This window comes from Lacerta agilis, chromosome 17, assembly GCF_009819535.1.
Source record: "Lacerta agilis isolate rLacAgi1 chromosome 17, rLacAgi1.pri, whole genome shotgun sequence".
Taxonomy (NCBI): Eukaryota; Metazoa; Chordata; class Lepidosauria; order Squamata; family Lacertidae; genus Lacerta; species Lacerta agilis.
Window position 1 is genome coordinate 35,543,551 of NC_046328.1, and position 18,410 is coordinate 35,561,960.

The 18,410-nt window shown below is 41.3% G+C and overlaps 2 protein-coding genes across 2 annotated transcripts; both read left to right on the forward strand.

The window, feature by feature from the left end:
* Nucleotides 1–3,550: 3,550 nt before the first annotated feature.
* LOC117039182 lies at nucleotides 3,551–8,212 on the forward strand. The gene is made up of 4 exons (XM_033136251.1): nucleotides 3,551–3,836; nucleotides 4,820–5,131; nucleotides 7,322–7,420; nucleotides 8,205–8,212. The coding sequence occupies exons 1-4, from the start codon at nucleotides 3,551–3,553 to the stop codon at nucleotides 8,210–8,212; spliced, it is 705 nt and encodes a 234-aa protein (XP_032992142.1).
* Nucleotides 8,213–11,574: 3,362 nt separating this feature from the next.
* On the forward strand, nucleotides 11,575–15,011 carry LOC117039183. Its single transcript, XM_033136253.1, has 5 exons — nucleotides 11,575–11,611; nucleotides 11,873–12,208; nucleotides 13,167–13,478; nucleotides 13,583–13,758; nucleotides 14,883–15,011. Exons 1-5 carry the CDS (start codon nucleotides 11,575–11,577, stop codon nucleotides 14,988–14,990), a joined length of 969 nt encoding a protein of 322 aa, XP_032992144.1. The 3' UTR covers nucleotides 14,991–15,011.
* The last annotated feature ends 3,399 nt before the right edge of the window (nucleotides 15,012–18,410 follow it).

The window sequence follows — 18,410 nt, forward strand, 5'->3', positions numbered from 1 at the left end:
TGGGCTGTGTCAAGGAGAGGGGGGCGGAGAGCTTTAGAGCTTGGAGCTTGCCTACTGCCGGAACATCATTGCTAAAGAGCTGAGGCGTCGACGGACTTTCTTTCCCCACTAGCCATTATGTCTTGGGGGAACGATTGAGGACTTTTGCCAGCTCTTTCAGATGCTAAGCAGTTGAGTATCTAACCCTGCCTGAAGGAGAGGGATCAAGTATGTGTATTTAGTCTAGTTAATTAGATGTTTTGTTGTTTTAAGTTTGTGCCTTGTTTTGTGAAAACTGTGCCTTTTGTGTTTTATTAATCCTTAATTAAAAGATATTTTAGAGAACTTCTGTTCTCGTGTTTTATTTGCTCCATTGTTTGCTTGGCTATTCCAGTCCTGACCAATCGGCTATTCTACCGTTAGAAGTACTATCTGTGGCTCTGTCTGAGCCGGGGGGAGGCTGTCTGCGGGAGCACAGGGAAAGCGGCCCCCGCGCTTTGGCCTGTAGCGACAGCCAGGTCCTGAACCCAGGGGGTGGTGGCAGCAAGAGACCTCCTGTGACCCGGCCGGAGGGCTGGGTACAGGCAAAAGTAAAAGTAAAAAGGGGAAAACCCCGCAATCCCCCCTGCTTGCTAGAGAAGGGGTAGGGGGAAAGCGGGGCTAATAACGCTACAAAGCTGGTCATCACAAACACTCTTTTCCAACAACACAAGAGACGACTCTACACATGGACATCACCAGATGGGCGACATCGAAATCAGATTGATTATATTCTCTGCAGCCAAAGATGGAGAAGCTCTATACACTCAGCAAAAACAAGACCTGGAGCTGACTGTGGCTCTGATCATCAGCTTCTTATAGCAAAATTCCAGCTTAAACTGAAGAAAGTAGGAAAAACCACTGGGCCAGTAAGATACAATCTAAATCAAATTCCTTATGAATACACAGTTGAAGTGAAAAACACTGTCCTGCAACTTTAGCCCTGGAAACAAGACACGTGCTAAAGGAGAAGGTGGAAAGTATTTTGCCTAAACTGCAGAAAGTTTCAGAGCTCATAAATATTCAACCCACCAAGTTTCTCAGGTGCTCAGACCACTTCCAGACTATCGTTCGATTTGTGGGTGAGATTCAGTCCCATCCTGGTAAAATCTAGGCTACAATTAGAGCAGATTTTGCATTCTTGTACAACACCCCACCCCACCCCCCGAAAAAAAACACCCAATAAAACATTTTGCAGTAAGGAAAGTGATGCGAAGATGCACTTGAGAAGTGTAGGAAAACTATTGCTTGGAGTGATATTGCAGACAAATCAGAGCTGAAACGCAAGAAGCAGACAACGAAGTCTAACCTCCCTTTTGAACAAATAAATCAGGATGAACGCTCAACAAACAGGGTTTGTCTGGAAGCATCCCAAGAGTTGAGAGTCAGATAAAAGCATCAGAAGAAATTTTACCTGCGGAGAATAAAAAAAGGTACACGGTCAGCAGCATTGCAGCAACCAGAAGCCCAAAGCCCACATCGAATGTGCAGCAGCTTTAGTGGAAAAAAAATCTAATGTGGGCTGGCTTCTTGCAGAGAAAGCACTTCCATGTGGGCGTTGAAATATCTTGATGGGCACCACAGAGAAAAGTCAGTGATGGGGGCTGTCCCACTAATTCACCTTCGAATCCTTTGCTGGTCAACAGATCACTGACCTTATTCCAGCACAGTTTTAGCCAGTTTTCCAAACCTCTTGCTTCTCTGCTCCTTTCCAGATATTTGTGTGTGTTTCTGCTTCAAGTTAATTCAGCAGTCAAGTCAAGTCACCCTGCTGGTTTCAGAATTTGGGTGCCTCTGGAGGGAAGATTGCCTGTCAGTTGTTTGGGGACGCCAGTTCGTTAGCGACTGATGGCCATATTTTCACAATGAGTTGGGAAGGGATCTGGTTTCCCACCTATTGATTCCTGCATGGCATTCGCTGTGTCTCTGACTGAGTTCCAGAACTTGCAAAGGAAAGCAGCTAGACAGTGGGAGCTGCTCGTGCCTTTATAAGCAACCTCTGCTTGTGTGTGTTTTTGAAAAGAAGCTTCTGTAGAGCCTCTGTCCCTGGTGGAAGTACGGTAAGCAGGAAATGAAAAGGGCACCAGGAACCCACCCAGATAATGACCAGATCTGCTTTACAGTTCAGAAGCTGAAGGAGCCTCCGAGATGCTCTTGCATTTTGCAGCGATGATTCTGCTCCCTCTGCATAGTATGTACAATTTTTGCTTTTTAATGGGATCTCTTTAAAGGTTTCTTCTCACATCAATTGCTTATGTTCATGAAAACCTCAGGAAACAGTGGACATGTTTATATGTGAGTTACATAAAAACAAGTAGAATTAGTTTTTAAAACAGTACAAACAAGAAAATTAGGTTTAAAAACAATACAGAATAACTCCTAAGGCAGGGAGATGCAGGGAGATGCTTTCACCCAGGCAGAAAAACTTGTAAAAACAAAAATGACTTCAATAGTTTTCAGAAAAATCATTTAAATATTCATAGTTTGTTATATCTAATACAGCTTGAGAAAATGTATATTTTTAACATGTTGTATCTATCTATCTATCTATCTATCTATCTATCTATCTATAATGATATAAAAAATAAAAATAAAAATTATTTTGTTTTGACTATGGCAGACCATCACAGCTACCTAACTGTAACTGGATCTATAATGATATGTTATTGATTAACAAAAAAAGTGCAAAGATAACAAAAAAGAGAAAACAAAGAATAAAACATGTAAACTACAAAGCCTGGGAGGACAAAAGTACAATGCAAAGATTCCCTTTGCAAATAATAAAGATATATAAAAATAAAAGTATTATCCACCTGTGCATTCTATCATCGTTAAGAATAAATGTTCTGCATAGGCTTACATGAGCCAGACATTTACATATACAGTACTGAACAACCATGTGCCTCAGTATTTATGTAAGAATTAAAATAATGCCCAACAGATAGATAGATAGATAAATGGATAGATAGATAGATGATAGATAGATGGATAGATAGATAGATGATAGATAGATGGATAGATAGATAGATGGATAGATAGATAGATAGATAGATAGTTCAAACTCTACTGTTTAGATATTTTCACTTTATGAAAAGTGTTTTCAAGAAGGACAGGTTACAAAACCCGTGAACAACTGCAGTCCAAATCATTATAGCTTCATTTTTATAGCTTATTCAAATCAGAATATTTGTGTTCTTAAATTCCCATTTTTAAAGCAAAAGAAAGAAAAGCATGCTACAAATATTCCACTTTAGCTAGGGCATTAAGTAAAGCTTTGTGTGGATGCCTCAAGTAATGGTTATAGAATAAGCACCCCTGCTGTTAAAATGCATGAAACTGACCGTCGCCAAAGACCCACAGTCCAAAATTTGCGGTGTAAATTAATAATACCAATGCCGGTTCCAAGAAGGACTGTGGATAAAGTCACAGTCCGACATGTCTGGATCTTTCCCCTTTGCTCATTTTTCTACCAGCTCATCACATGTTCCTTTGCTTCCATTTTATAGCTGCTCAGTCAGAGGGAAATTCTGAAATGCCACAAGATCTGGCCCTGATCCCGGCATCTCCTGGCGACACAGTTGACATCCTCTGCATCGTTCTAAATGAAACAGCCTCGTGGACGGTGTTCTGGTACAAGGAGGAAGAAGGCAAAAATCTGCGCAGGATTTACCAGAGTTCTCGATACACAAAACAGGTACAGGGCAGGTACTCAAGCCGAGGGCACAATCTGAGGATCAGCGATGTGCAAAGGAACGACTCTGGGGTGTATTACTGCGCCACAACCAGGCTTCTGAGAGGAACTAGGCTGGTCATCTCAGGTGAGTGCCTTTGGAGATTCTGAAAAAAATGTCGCCATTTATTGAATGTATGTTCTGCCTGGGGATATAGACAAATCTGCCATTTTGCGTTCTCATCGTTTTTCATTTTTTTCCATCTTAAATTTTGTTTTCTACACTTCCGCAACAGTTTACAGCACTGAAGCTGCGTGCACACACCATGAAGTCTACACACACACACACACACACACACAGAGAGAGAGAGAGAGAGAGAGAGAGAGAGAGAGAGAGAGAGAGAGAAACTGTAGTTTGCTAAAGACGACTGTAACCTGCTGTCATGACAAAGAAAGCAAATGTATCTGCACATGATTTATCAGAGTTCTCAGTATTCAAAATCAAAAGGCAACTACTCGAGTCAAGGGCACGATCTCAGCATCAACAATAGGCAAAGGAAAGACTCTGGGGCCTATTACTGTTGCATTCACCAATGGGAATTTCAGGATCATATGTGGGTCAAGACTAGGTGAGTGTCCCCAGCAGCTGAATTCTTTCTATTTAGAGCAGTGTCCTTTATTCAGAACCATGAGGACTGGAATCTTGCTTTTTTTTTAATGGAAGGGCTGCAGCTCAGTGCAGAGCAACTGCTTTGCATGCAGAGGATCCTAGGTTCAATCTTCAGCTTGCCGTGTGGGGCTGGGAGAGACCCAAGTCTGATGCCCTGGAGAGCAGGTGCCAGTCAGTGTAGGCAATCGGAGGGCCTGAGTAGCTATGGTGGTACCCTTTTGATCCAGCTGCACTCCAACTTCTGTCAGCCCCATGGTCAGTGGGAGAGGGTCCCACCACCTGGAGGCCTACAGGTCAGCTCCTTCGGTGTGACGCTATGCAATCTAATATTTGAGTGACTATTTTAGTCAGTTAGTCATTGAGTTTGTTATAACTGTTGTCTACCCCACACTGAGCCTGAAAAGAGCAGGTGGGGTAAAAATCTAATCAGCACTTTGCGATTCTCTTTCTTTCTCTCTTAGGAACTTCCAGGCCAAGACTTTCCCTCCTTGTTCCTTCCGCTGCAGAAGACACGGAGCTCTCCCACCACATTCCCCTCCTCTGCCTCCTGATTGACGCAAACCCTGATGAGGATACTTTCTCCTGGGATATTGGTGGGGAAACCTCTCGGGACTGGAAGGATGGTGACGTTATTGATGGGGAAGGAGTCTTCACCGTTTGGAGCCTGAAGCTGATGCCTCCAGAGAGATGGAGCCAAGGGATGGTTTATTCCTGTTCGGACCAGGAGGGAAGAAACATCAGTGCCGTGTTGCCTACAAACACAGTGTCAGCAGGTAGAGTGATGTTGTGAGTTTGTGGGGTGAAACTGCATGATGCCCTGAGTCCCTTCCAATTCTTGGGTTCCTGCACTTTGGGGCATAGAAGTGATGAGAGCAAGTTTGTCAAACCAGTCCCTTTGTCTGAGCAGTGGTTGTGGCTCACACCATGGTTAGCATAACCAAACAATTTGCTCTGTGCCATAGAATGAGTGAATGTGCCTTCCCACCTGGCTGCTAGGTAGGTGAACCATTGCAAGGGAGAGAGTGGTTTGTAAAGCTGAGTAGAAATCAGACTGGAAGCTGGAGATACTGAGACCTACCTGCTCTGCGCTGGATCCAAATTGGTGAATAACGGAGCAGCAATATATTTTGGGGTGTTAATGTTACCAGCCCCTCCGTTTCATGCTCAGTTTGCATATACTGTATGTGCAAATATAACCAGATATCCTGAAGACACCAGTCTCCACTGACCTTCATTGCAAGGAAACCGAACTCTGGTTAAGTGCCCGAAATCCCTGGAGCCTCTCACCACTCAGAGATTGGGATGGCATGCAAGAGTATGATATAATGGGTAATTCAATCTATCTATCATACAGAGCACAAAAAATATTATTCAAACAGAAAGAAGAGTTGTTGCAAGAGTAGGAAAGTGCAAGTGTTGCTGTACCTGGAGGCACACCATCATCTGTGAATGCAGGTGTGTTACGATGTAATATAGCTCATTCAGAGCATTTTCCAGGGCATGTTGTGATACACAAGCACACCCTTTTATGGTTAGAATTTGAAGGTAGCGTAGAGCTTCTAGCAGTGTTGTCAGGGCAAGAATCTGAGGCACAAGTCTAGGTGCCTCAGCAGTCTGTGAGGGGGTCCCCAAATACAAGACAGTTGGCTTACACACACACACACACACACACACACATTTTAAAGAACATAAAGTAATCCACATTCCCCCTAAGACCCCAGCGCTACCCTCCATCTCATCCTGCCAAGAGGCACAACCCATATCTTTATTTTATTTACGTTACTTACAAATCACCCTTCCTCCAGAATAGCTTGGGGGTGTTATACTGAAGGGGCAAGAGAACCATGAATGTAATATTATGGAGAATAATATTTCCTTTTATGTGTAACTGTTTTTGTATTCACTTATACCCCAATAGAAAATTTTTATGCATAGTAATCATTAATGGATAGCTATACTCTGGTAATCAATAGGAAATAGCTATGCTCTCTTTGATCTGTAATTGACTATGAGTTTCTATGACTGTTAATTAAGAAGAAATAACGATGTGCTTTGATCTGTAAGTGAGTTCCATGCAGTTAATTTGTAGCAGCCAGGGTGAATAGTTCAGCAGATTAATCAAAGAGCAGTTATCTGTACTGGACTGTACAGGACTCCAGTAATAAATTTGGAATTCCTGGAGGTTGAGGTGATAATGGATGGTAACTTTCGTTTCCCAGAAGTCACATGCTTTGGGGCTCAATTGCCATAAGTTTCGATTTCCTAAAAAATCATGTGTCTTAGGAGGTGGCTGTGTATAAAAAGGAAGAGTTCACCTCTTAGAGGTGTGCAGTCGGCGAGTTCATTTGCACTGTACCTTTGTCTTGCATATGCAATTCAAATAAATCCTGTGCATCCTGCTTGGTGAGTTGCCTCTTTGTGCTGGGTTCAATGCTCCTAAAAACCCGGGTTGGACAAAGGTCCTACAATACAACAAGATACGAAAAACAAAATACTTTATTCTTATTATTATTTTTAAAAAACACAACTAATCTGTTTAAAAAAGGAAACCACCGATCCACATTGCTACCGATGGCTAAACATCTCCTCATCTCAAACTGTGTGTTTGGATGTGTTAAAAATGTCGTTCATGCTGACATCTGAAGACCAGCAAGGTGCAAGACAGGCGGAAGTGTATGGGGAGACTGTCCCAGAGTCAGGGCCACGAAGAGAGCCCTTCCGGGTGTCCCCTCACTGCAAATTGTGGCAGGGACTATAAGTGGACTCAAGGTTGCCATTATGGAACTCAGTAGGGAAGAGGAAGGTGGAGGCAAAGCTGGGATTAGTTGGCTCTGATTGTCACTGGCTCTGGCGCCACCTGCTGTTGGCCTCCCTGCCTTCCGCCCTACCAGTCTCAGTGAGAACCTGGGTTCATGGGTTAGTCGGCTTAGCACTGCTGTTTCTCTGTGTTCTTCTTTTCGCAGGAAACTGCTTCCTTGCATTGTATTATAGAGCCCCCTGCTTGGCCATCCTCCTGTGGATCCCGCCGTTGGTCCTCTGCTTCAGAAAGCGTTTGGGCAGAGGTAATTATGTGTTTGCAAGCGGGACTGCATTGAACTCAGCCTTTCTATTCCTCCTTGGGAAGCCAGAGCCACCAGCAAACCAAGGATCAAAGAGGGAGACCCTACAGGAAACTGCTGGTGGGGAGAAGGGCAGGTGAACCCCATAGAATTCAGTGGGTTCTTTTCTCTTCACTGGCTGACTTGGGAAAGGAGGAGGGAAGTCAGCTAAGGTTTCAATACTCTGGTCCCAGATGTGCAGCATTAGCAAAGAGGGTCTCGGATCAGACCCCACCCCCTTCCTACTATTGCAGGAACTTCCAATTCTCTGTCCCGGTCAGAGATTTGACGTCAATCGGGCTAAAACGGAGGTTGTTTTTTTTTTGTTTTTTTTGCAGAAGTGGGGGGTTGCAAACAAAGAAACAACTTGGATCTGAAGTACAGTGGTACCTTGGTTCCCGAACGGCTTAGTTATCGAACAAATCAGCTCCCAAATGCTGCAAACCCGGTTTGCAAACATTTTTCAGAAGCTGAACATCTGATGCAGCTTCCGATTGAGTGCAGGAAGCTCCTGCAGCCAATTGGAAGCCGTACCTTGGTTTTTGAATGGTTTCGGGAGTCAAATGGACTCCCAGAACGGATTAAGTTCGACAGCCAAGGTACCGCTGTATGTCCAAAGCAGTCCAGGTCCCCCAACATGGGATCTCAAGAACCACTCTAAACCCCTCCGGGCGATTTCTCGTCCTTCATTCCTAACGAAGCATCCCTCTGGAATCTGGCTTTTGACCTTTCTGTTTTCTGTTCCAAGCAAAATAGGCCATAGCAGCTAAGAAGAAACATGGAGTCTGCAGGAGGAAGGTGGAGAAGTAGGAAAGGGGACTCCCGAATTTAACACCCTTTGCAAACCTGTTCTCTATTATTTCTTTCTAGATTAGTTTGCTTCTTGTTGTATAATATGTTGGAAAACCTTTAATAAAATTGATTGTAAAAAAATATAAAATATACTGTATAACTTTGTGTTTTATTCTTCTTCTTTTCCATTTTTATGTATTCTCTATTTCTTTCTTGATCAGTTTGTCTTTAATTGTATAATATGTTGGAAAACCTTTAATAAAATTGATTGTAAAAAAAAAAATTCTGAATGATGGACACCCAGGGAAATGTTTGTAAGGGTTGCAGCCTGCAGCATATTCCAATGGCCCAGTTTTACGTGCCATTGCGGAAGGGAGACTCTGTTAATTTGTGTTTCTCTCAGTTTATCCCTTTCTCAATCTTCTGTTCCCACTTCTCTAAATTTCCGCATCAGATTGCGAGTCATGATAATAAATCAGCATTTTGGTGCAAATTTCTCCTAATATACCTGTACATAGGTTAGAATGCAATTTTGCCTAATATGCACTTTTTTTACATAGCAATATACTGGAATATGTTTGCCACTGGATACTCATTCTGAATTTGTAGAATGATGATGATGATGGTGGTGATAATTTATTATTTATACCCCACCCATCTGGCTGGGTTTCCCCAGCCACTCTGGGCGGCTCCCAACTGAATATTAAAAACACAGTACAGCATTAAACATTAAAAACTCCCCTAAACAGGGAAACTGTGTTTCAATCTGATTTTAACTTTTTTGAATGTTTTAAGTAAAGTTTTTAGCTGCTTTTACTCACACTTTTATTGTTTTATTTTATTGTTTTATTCTGTTTTGTAAGCTGCTTTGAGGTTCTTTACAATCAAACAGGCACAGAAGTTTTATGAAATAAATAAATAAAACAAACCTTTCAGTAATAGCTTCATTTTTATGCATACTTTTTAAATCTTTTTAAATTTTCAGACCAAATGAATATTAATTTCTCTCCATAAGATACTGCATTGCAAAATTAATATTCAGTATAAATATGAATTAACTCCCCCTCTAACCTGGAACACTATTTCAGAATTATTTTCCTGCACACGTTACTCTAATACATGTATGTTTATTTTTTTTTATTTTGCACATGTTACTGGAGAGGAGAACCGCAATGCAAAATTGGGGTGCGAATGCAAATTTCAAATAATGGCTAGGTGCAGTTTGAAGGTTGCTTTTGGGAAGTGCAAATTAGTTCGGTTCCACTCTAAATGCAAACTGGATCAAGTTTCTCCCCGTTTCTCTCTCCTGGGTATTGTTTATGAGAGAGGCAGAATGTTTTCCCCCCTGGCGGAGCAGGGAAAACAATTCAACAATTCAAGTTGACTTAGCGGGCCATTGTGAGCTATGAGGGATCCTCCCTTCCCAGTCAGACTACCTAAGACTTTCTCTTAGGTTGCCCGGCTGAATTTATTTGTTTTTCCGTGCTTCCAAATGCTGAGGTATCAGCAGCTGTGTGAGGCCCAGCTGCCAAAGGAAGGCCAGAGAGGATTCTTCCTATACCATTACAAACAGCATCAAAGCCAAAGCCACACAAACATCTGCAAAAATTTCCTGTTTTTATCGAATTTGCAAATGAAGAAAATAGGCTCAGGGGTGTCAAAACCAACAAGAGCAGAAAGATCGAATCAGGAGGGTGCTGGGTGCTTTTTTCTTAACCAAAGGTACCTCTAACTGAGATCCACACCCGGGGATTTTGTGTTCTGTGGTCTGTTGAAGCTGCAGAGGTGGCCAGCCAGCTAATGCCTAAATATAGTTCTCGAAGAGCAAGCTTTTAGTTTGATTTCCTCCTGTCTTTCTTGATCTATGGAGAGGGTGTACTGAGGATGAATGTGCCCCTGGGTATCTCTAGGGAAGCCTCGCCAAAAGATAAAGCTCTTGGCCTTTTGTAGAGCCCAGCCTAGGATTTAACTGACCTGGTTAAACAAGGAGCTTCTGGCACCAAAGAAAAGAAAATTAACAAAAATAATTTTACTTTTACGGGTACCAAGCATTAAAATTCCTGCATCTATTTGACTGTAGTTTTTTTTTTTAACTGTAGTTTGAAAAGTTTTATCAACTCAGAAAAGGGCTACTGTGCCTGCAGATTTCATTCACTTCTGCCAAAAGGGAAATAAATGCCATAGACATGTTTTGCAAGAGAAAAGGTGTTTCGGGTTCAATTTTTGGCACTGGTAATGTCCTGTGCCTGAAACCCTGGAGAGCTGCTGCCAGTCGGTGTAGACAGCACTGAGCTAGACAGGTCTGGTGTAGCAGAAAGCAAGCTCCTATGCTTCCTATAGATCAGGATGGAAATCTGCTCCTAGAGTTTTAGCTTGGACCTGAAAGCAGCATGTCCATTTTTTAAAAAGGATAAGATGTGTCCTTCATTCATTCATTTATGCAGACATTTTGCCATTGCATGTAAATTTAGGCAACAACAGGGGGTTGAATAAAGCAGGGAGTGCTGTTTGGGGGCTTTCTGGGAGTGATTCCTCCCTGTTGACCTTTCTCCTTTTTTAACATATAATTTTTATTAATTTCTTTTTTAACACAATATTTCCAACATTACAATAGCAAATAAAAATACTCTCGGCTCTGCCAAGCTCGTGACTTCCCTCCACCCCTTCAACTGGTTTTTTGTTATCAAGTCTTTATATCGCACCTTCCACTTCTGACCTTTATATCTTTATAGCCAACTCTGTCTCTTTGGTCTAGAAAGTTATAAAATGTTTTAGGTTTTGTCGCAGGATTTATTTCAATCCCGCTAGTGTCTTCACATTTTTATAACAATTATTCATATATCCAATAAATTTACTCCAGTCTCTTTGAAACTTTTGGTCGTCTTGGTTCCGGATTCTATCGGTCAGCTTGGCTAATTCCACACAGTCCATCATCTTCGTCTGCCACTCCTCAATCAATGGCAATTCTTGCACTTCCCAATTTTGAGCTAATAAAGTTCTTGCTGCTGTCGTGGCGTACATAAATACAGTAGTCTTTGATCTACCTTAGCAATTTCCTCTCCCATCAAACCCAGCAAAAACGCTTCTGCTTTTTGGGGAAGCTATATCTAAAAATCTTTTTTCGCTCATTATAGATCAATTCCCAGAATGCTTTTACTTTATCATAGCCCTGCTGACCTTTCTCAATGGCTCATGACCCCACCGCAACGCCCACATGGAGGTGGTTGTCTGGCAAGAAGCTAGTGTCACATTCAACCTTTTCCACTGAAGCTGCTGCACATTTGATGTGGGCTCTGGACTTCTGGCTGCCGCCGCTACTTTCAGCAATGCTGTTGGCCACATGCCTCGTTTTGTCCTCCGCAGGTAAGATTTATTCTGCTGCTTTTCCCCAACTCTTAAAGCCTGAGAAAGCGATTGAGCTGAATATTTTTTTAAAGACTCTGAAACTTTCTGTAGTTTTGGTATAACGTTTTCCACCTTCTCCTTAAACGTGCATCTTATTTCTAGTGTTTTAGTCACAGGGCAACGTAGAGATCCTCAAGCAGTGTTATATCTTTTTGCAGAAAAAGCCAGGGGTCCAAAACTGCAGCCGTTAACGGTCCTTGTGGCGTTTCTCCTCCACAGTGTTTCCAGCCTACCTTTCGTTCCTGTATCCAACTCAGAGGTTCCAGTTTGTGGGTACTGGAGAGTCGGCCCAGATTCCGTGCACTTCTGCCGAAAAAACTGAGGACGGAGGGTTATCATTCAGTTGGTATAAAAGAAGAGAAAGCAGTTTGCCAGTTTTAATCAAACATTGTATTGATGGAAAAACCGGGGACAGATTTGTCTGCAGATCTGAAGCTTACAGTCAAAACTCAGTGCTGGAGATCTTGAATGTCCAGAGGTCGGATTCTGGCATTTATTTCTGTGTCACAAGAAATTATAATGTCAGCAATGGATTATACCTACTGATTGTTGGAGGTAAGAGATTAGGTCTGAGATTTGCACTAGAACCACTGAGTGGTACAGTCAAATTAGCATTAGTTCTGAAGATCATCCAATATATTGTAGCCGAGGCTCTTGCTGAATTCTATCCCTGCTCTTTTATATGGAGGTGGGCTTTCATCCCATCACGCAAAAACAGCCTAGTTAGGCCTCCATTGGCACCAAGAGTCTCATGGAGGGTCTGCCACATCCCTCAACTTCTCGGCTGTTTCCTACGATTCCCTCTAAGAATTTGCTCTGGCTTTTGCAGGAACAAAACATTAACCGGCAGCATCCCAGCCCTTCCCCATAACATTTAAGGGGGCCTCACCCAAAACCTCCTGACCAAGATGCGGCTTTCCTAGAACAATTGAGAAAGGCAGATCCATCATAGGGATCATTAGGAATGGATCGAAATTAAAACCGGCCGCATCATAATGCCATCACACAAATATCTCATCTCATGCAAGCCACAATTGGGATACAGTGTAAAGTTCCGGTTACCTCACCTGAAAAGGGATATTAACATTTGAAATTGGAATCAGTAGGAATATAGGCTATACTATTAGAAAGTTAAGATAAAAGAGGATATAAGAAGTTGTGATGAGGAATTTGATGTTTTGTTTGATAAGAATAGGATTTAAGATATGTTGATTATAATTGTAAGATTAAGATTAGGTGTAAGAAAGAAGATTTTACAAGGTTACAAAGTTACTAAAGAAGATTAGAATTGAACACAGAAGAGAGGACGTGAGGAAGTCCCAAATTTAGGATTATAAAAAGGATAAGGATGGATAAATGTTTTGTTTGTGTGTATTTTGTTTTGTATTTTTGTAGTGTTTGTTTTTGTATTTGTGTATGCTTATTGTTGTTAAAACCCAATAAATTCTTATTAAAAAAGAAAAAGAAATTATGCAATGATGAAACTCTCCTCTCCCTATTTTTTTTCTACCAGACAGTTATACCCCGAGCACGCGGGTGATGCTTTTAAAACCCTCTAAGCAAGGGCCGTCTTCCCAGTTGGGGAACCAGCTTGCTTGCGTGGTCCATGGAGCGAACAACTTAGTCCAGGTTTCCTGGGACGTCCCGGGAGATCTCCCGCCTGAGGCCTGGACCCTTTTAGCAAAAAACAACAGTGGATCTTTAACCTTCGTCAGTCTCCTTCGCTTCCCTGTGGAATTACACAGCAGTGGGGGAAATATCACCTGCAAAGTCAGGTTCAACTCCTCCAGCACCAGCGTTAAGAAGAGCGCTGTGTTCAATGCATGTGAGTGAGACCAGGCTCTTGTTGTCTTCTGTCGACAGCAGAAATCCCTGAGTAAGCAAAGCTGGGTTTTTTAATTCTTTGTCTCTCTCTCCTTTTTTTGAAAGCTTCTTCCACAGACGATCACGGGAACTGCCAAGTCTACACAGTGTCCTTCGCTGTCATGGGAGTGTTGGCATTACTGCTCATCTTCCTGAGTTTTATTTGGGTCCGAATTGGCCTTTCCAGGCCAGGTAATATGAGGAGCTACACCCCGGGAAAGAACAATGACAATATGCCCTATGTCTGTGTCTCTTTACGCAGAGGGCAAAAGGAAATTTTGCTGCCCGTGGTGGACAAGGCAGCCGGGGCTTCCCAATATTTGTTTTATGTTTTAATTAGCAAGATATATATCACTTAATCAACAAAAAGCCGTTATATAAAACAGTGCAAAATGTGCATAAGAAAATACTGTAAAAAATCAAATATTAAATTTGTGTGTGTGTGTATCAGGGCGGTCCAACCACTTTTTGGCAGCCCTCGACAACATTCAAGAAAAAAACATCTTAAAGCACATACATCTGTTTGTGTGTTACATTTGTTTAATAATTAAATATAGTAAATCTTTTTTGCTCCCCAAGGGTGCCACACCAAGGTCTGTGAACCTCCTCCTTCAGAGGGAATACAGGTAGGGGTCTTTTAAATATATAGATGGTGTTTAAGATGCCATAGGTTTTAAGATGAACACAGTCTCTAGTGTGCAGTTTGGACACATGTCTGATAGGAATGGGGAATAAATTTGATTCCGTTTGCATTAAATTCAGAACTATCAAATTTGCACTTTCTGAAACAATATGAGAACCGAAACACAGACATCCTTTGAAGTTCGCACTTGCCCAAATTTTGCAATGTAGTTCTCCATCCAAACAGTGTTCACAAAAATGAATATATTTGTGAATATAATGTACAAAAATGCATCCCATTAGGGGTAATTACTTGAGAAAATCTGTTCATGAGTCAAAAGTGCATACAAAATGAAATCTGCACTAAAGCGTTGTATGGTTTTCATGAAGCTTTTTTAAAAAAATCACAAATCGCTACAGAAAATAATAATAATAATAATAATAATAATAATAATAATAATAATAATAATAATATATTATTTATACCCTGCCCATCTGGCTGGGTTTCCTCAGCCACTCTGGGCAGCTCCCAACAGAATTAATGATAATAATATTAATAAAGCAATAAAACATCAGACATTAAAAACTTCCCTAAATGTGGAGAACTCTATTTAAAACTGGAAAAATTAGAAACGGAGACAGATTCTTCCATTCCTGAGGTCTGGATGCTTCTCACATGGCCAAAAAGGTGTTGAATTTAAGCCATCAAGCAACTAACAGTCCTCTCCTCCAAATTTTATAACAGGATGGAATTTGCTACGCCCAACTGGACTTCCAGGCAAAGACCCAAGATGAGAGGAAGAGAAGACCAGCAGCGCAAGGGAAGAAATCCAAAATTTTGAAGGACGTCTGAGAAGCATCAGTTGCTAGACTCTTGATTTGGAAGGATTTTTTTTGTTTCTAATGTAATGGATTTGTTGCCCCAGAGCACCTTAATCTCCCTCAATTGTGCAAAACTTCATTTCCAGCACGCAGCTGAATCCCTCTTGCAAAATGCAGACACTCTGCAGGTGGCCACAATTAAAAATAAAAAACGGCGAATGTAAGATGTGACGTCTTTTGCTGATCTCTGTGGCAAACCTGCTGTGACCAAGGCAGGAGATGATAATAAGACATGGAGATCTTATCGCTCTCAAGGACCACAGTGGGGCGATTTTGCATTTCCCAGGCTGGGGAGACTGTCCGCTGTGGCTTTTTGCAAAAGCAGGAATTTGAGGTGTGATGATGCCATGGGGCACTTGTGACAAAAAGCCTTTGCTGTGGCTAACTCCGAGCCACTTTTGCTGTGCATTTGTGGCTTGTTCACACCAGACATGGAAATTGTACATGGGGAGGAGATTTTTCAAGATATTTCTACCATTCTGAGGAGGTTTTTCACTGAGCAAATCACACAAGCAAAGAGGGAGGCTTGTTCACATGGGGTATTGAAAGTTTCCGGAAAGGAGTCCTTCCTTCCCTAAATCTCTGAATAAAAAGAAACTTTACTCAGAGCCCGTTCTTCCTCCATACTGAGCGCAGAGCACCCAAAGCTACACTATTAATTATATGTTAAAACAAGCAAATTAATCGTCATCAAATCAAGCAATGCACACAATGGACCCTCCTCCCCTTTCTTCCTTAAGGCGTTTTGTCTTGAATTTAAATTATTGGTCTGCAGACAGAACCTGCTTTAATTTTCAATTTAACTGATTTAAGAAATTTGTAAGTGCCAACAGTGTATCATCAACAAATCCATGAGCTGACAAGAAACAACCTTTGCCCAAAATATTGCTAAACCCAGTGATGCCTCTGAGTTTTGAGAGAGAGTCTTTTTAAAAAAAAAAAAAAAAAAAAAAAACTTTTTTTTTGTTTGGTTTACATGCATCTTTTCAGTTTTTTGGTATTGCTTTTTCTGTAATAAACTAGATTTGCTTCACAGTGTGTCTTCTGTTTGACTCAGTTATTTGCCAAAAAAAACCCCACCCCCTCCCTTTTCTCATTTTCCCGCCTTTTTTGGCTTTGTGTCGGCCTCCCTCAGTTACCTCAGTCTGTCGCACAAAACATCTTATTTGGTTTTCTCTCTTTGCAGGTCATACCAAACAAACAAGTACTTCAAATTATAAATTCATAATAGGCCAAAACATAATAATATTTCCAGTTTCAGTTTAATTTGGGCTATAGAGTTTTCAAAGCAACCACAGCAAAAAAGAAAGGAAGAAAAAAGGACAATCAACGGTGTTCTTTAAAATGAGACATTAACAATACATTTAAATGTAAACCAAAGAATTTTGACATTGGAGGTTGTTTATTCATTTCCCTCACCAACTTTTGACATTTATTTATGGTTTCATTAGGAAATGGAAAGTTTTGGGTTTTTTATTTATCAATAAATTATATATATATATATATATATATATATATATATATATATATATATATATATATACATACATACATACAATTTTGAGTCTAACTTGCTACACAGATGGACAAAATAACTAGTCAATAAATTAAAAATTGACATTAAAAAAACCATTCCCTGTGTAGGCCTATGCACTTACTACCTTTTAATTTATTTTTTAATGTGTTTTTGGTATGTGAATTATTTTGCATATATGTTGCTGGGCTGTTCCTCGATTTCTCCCATTCCCTTTCACGACATTGTTTATTTGTGCATTTCTTTCTGGTAAAAAGTGCCGGCATGTGACAATCCCTGAGCTCCTTGGACAAGACATAAATCCATTTTAAGAAGCAGTTCTGCTTTTATCAATTTCCCCTTAGGTTATTTTCACCTTGATTTTCTTTGCCGCCAACTTCCGTTCAGAACGAACGCAGCCAAGTTAGCCAGGCCTAATCGACTTAAATGGGTCTACTCTGAGTAGGGCTGTCACAGGGTGCCACCCAAAGAGGTTACCTATAAACATTTATCTGCCTACAAGGGAGCAGATACTTCTCTATCCATGGAGAATTTTACAACAACAATAATTTGATTATGGAATACCCATGATGTGGTACAAACAAACCATTTGAATGGCAATGCCCATCAACTTTGGGGGGTCCCGGCCTTCTCAAATATTTTATTGGGGAGGCAAAGACCCCCTCGGCCCCCTAGGAGTTGGCTCCTTTGCACCCAGTAAGCTTCATGGTGGGACAGGCGGGAGGATTCGAACCCGGGTCCTAGCCTGACGCTACAGCACCCTGGCTCTGTCTGTCTCTATACCTTATTCATTGCTACCAATCTCCATTTGCAAAGAATACCAGCATCTTATCTATTTAAAAAAGTTACAATATTGTTTTATCTGTCGATTTCTATCAACCTGTGAAGAGCAACTCTCTGTCAGTATTGACCGACCTACCAAGAGTATCCTGTCAATATGTATCGTCTATTTGTAGAGCCACGAGGCTCTTAATCTCAGGAGTCGTGGGCTCGAGTCCCACATCGGGCGACAGATTCCTGCATGGGTTTTTGGGTTGGACTAAATGACCAATGCAAGGGGAAGATCAGAGGTCTTGACAATTTAAATAACAAATGGATGTACAGTACAGGTACAAAGCAAGCATTAGTTAAAGAATGAATAACCATTTATTTAAAATAAATAAATAAATAAATCCTTCCAGTAGCACCTTAGAGACCAACTAAGTTTATTATTGGTTTGAGCTTTCGTGTGCATGCACATTTTTTATTTTTTTATTTTGCCTATATTATCTATTGTACACTTCTGTTATAAAGTTTTCAATCAATAAAGCACTCAAAAGCAAAATAATAATAATTTTTTTTATTAAGTGTGCATACCAATATCTATTGATCTATCTATAAAGAGTATCTATCTATATTTACAGGTAGGTAGCCGTAGTCGGAAAAAAATTTAAAAAATAAAATTTCCTTTCTTCCAGTAGCACCTTAGAGACCAACCAAGTTCGTTCTTGGTATGAGCTTTCGTGTGCATGCATGCATCTGAAGAAGTGTACATGCACACGAAAGCTCATAGCAAGAACAAACTTGGTTGGTCTCTAAGGTGTTACTGGAAGGAATTTTTTTAATTTTTAATTTCGTTTTATCTATTTTTAGAGAAGGAGGTCCCCTCTACCCTATTCACACATCTGTGGAGCTGGAGGCGGAGGAGGGTGGGGCGAATGGCGCAATCCGCCCCTTCCCCCCCCCCACCTCTCACCTAAGGGACTACAATTCCCATGAGGCCCTTGCGGGACCGGCCCCTCCCTGTGGGCGCGGCTTCCCCTCCCCGCCGGCTCCCATTGGCCGCCTGTGGCCCCGCCCGGGCTCGCTGCCGGAGCC

Excerpts from the sequence above, each read along its gene's own strand:
- LOC117039183 (XM_033136253.1), top strand. The coding sequence starts at position 11,575 with ATGCTGTTGGCCACATGCCTCGTTTTGTCCTCCGCAG. Across the intron at positions 11,612-11,872 it reads CCTCGTTTTGTCCTCCGCAG|TGTTTCCAGCCTACCTTTCG; the intron begins GTAAGATTTATT and ends TCTCCTCCACAG. Across the intron at positions 13,759-14,882 it reads ACAATGACAATATGCCCTAT|GATGGAATTTGCTACGCCCA; the intron begins GTCTGTGTCTCT and ends ATTTTATAACAG.
- LOC117039182 (XM_033136251.1), top strand. The coding sequence starts at position 3,551 with ATGCCACAAGATCTGGCCCTGATCCCGGCATCTCCTGGCGACACAGTT. Across the intron at positions 3,837-4,819 it reads AACTAGGCTGGTCATCTCAG|GAACTTCCAGGCCAAGACTT; the intron begins GTGAGTGCCTTT and ends TTTCTCTCTTAG. Across the intron at positions 5,132-7,321 it reads TACAAACACAGTGTCAGCAG|GAAACTGCTTCCTTGCATTG; the intron begins GTAGAGTGATGT and ends TTCTTTTCGCAG.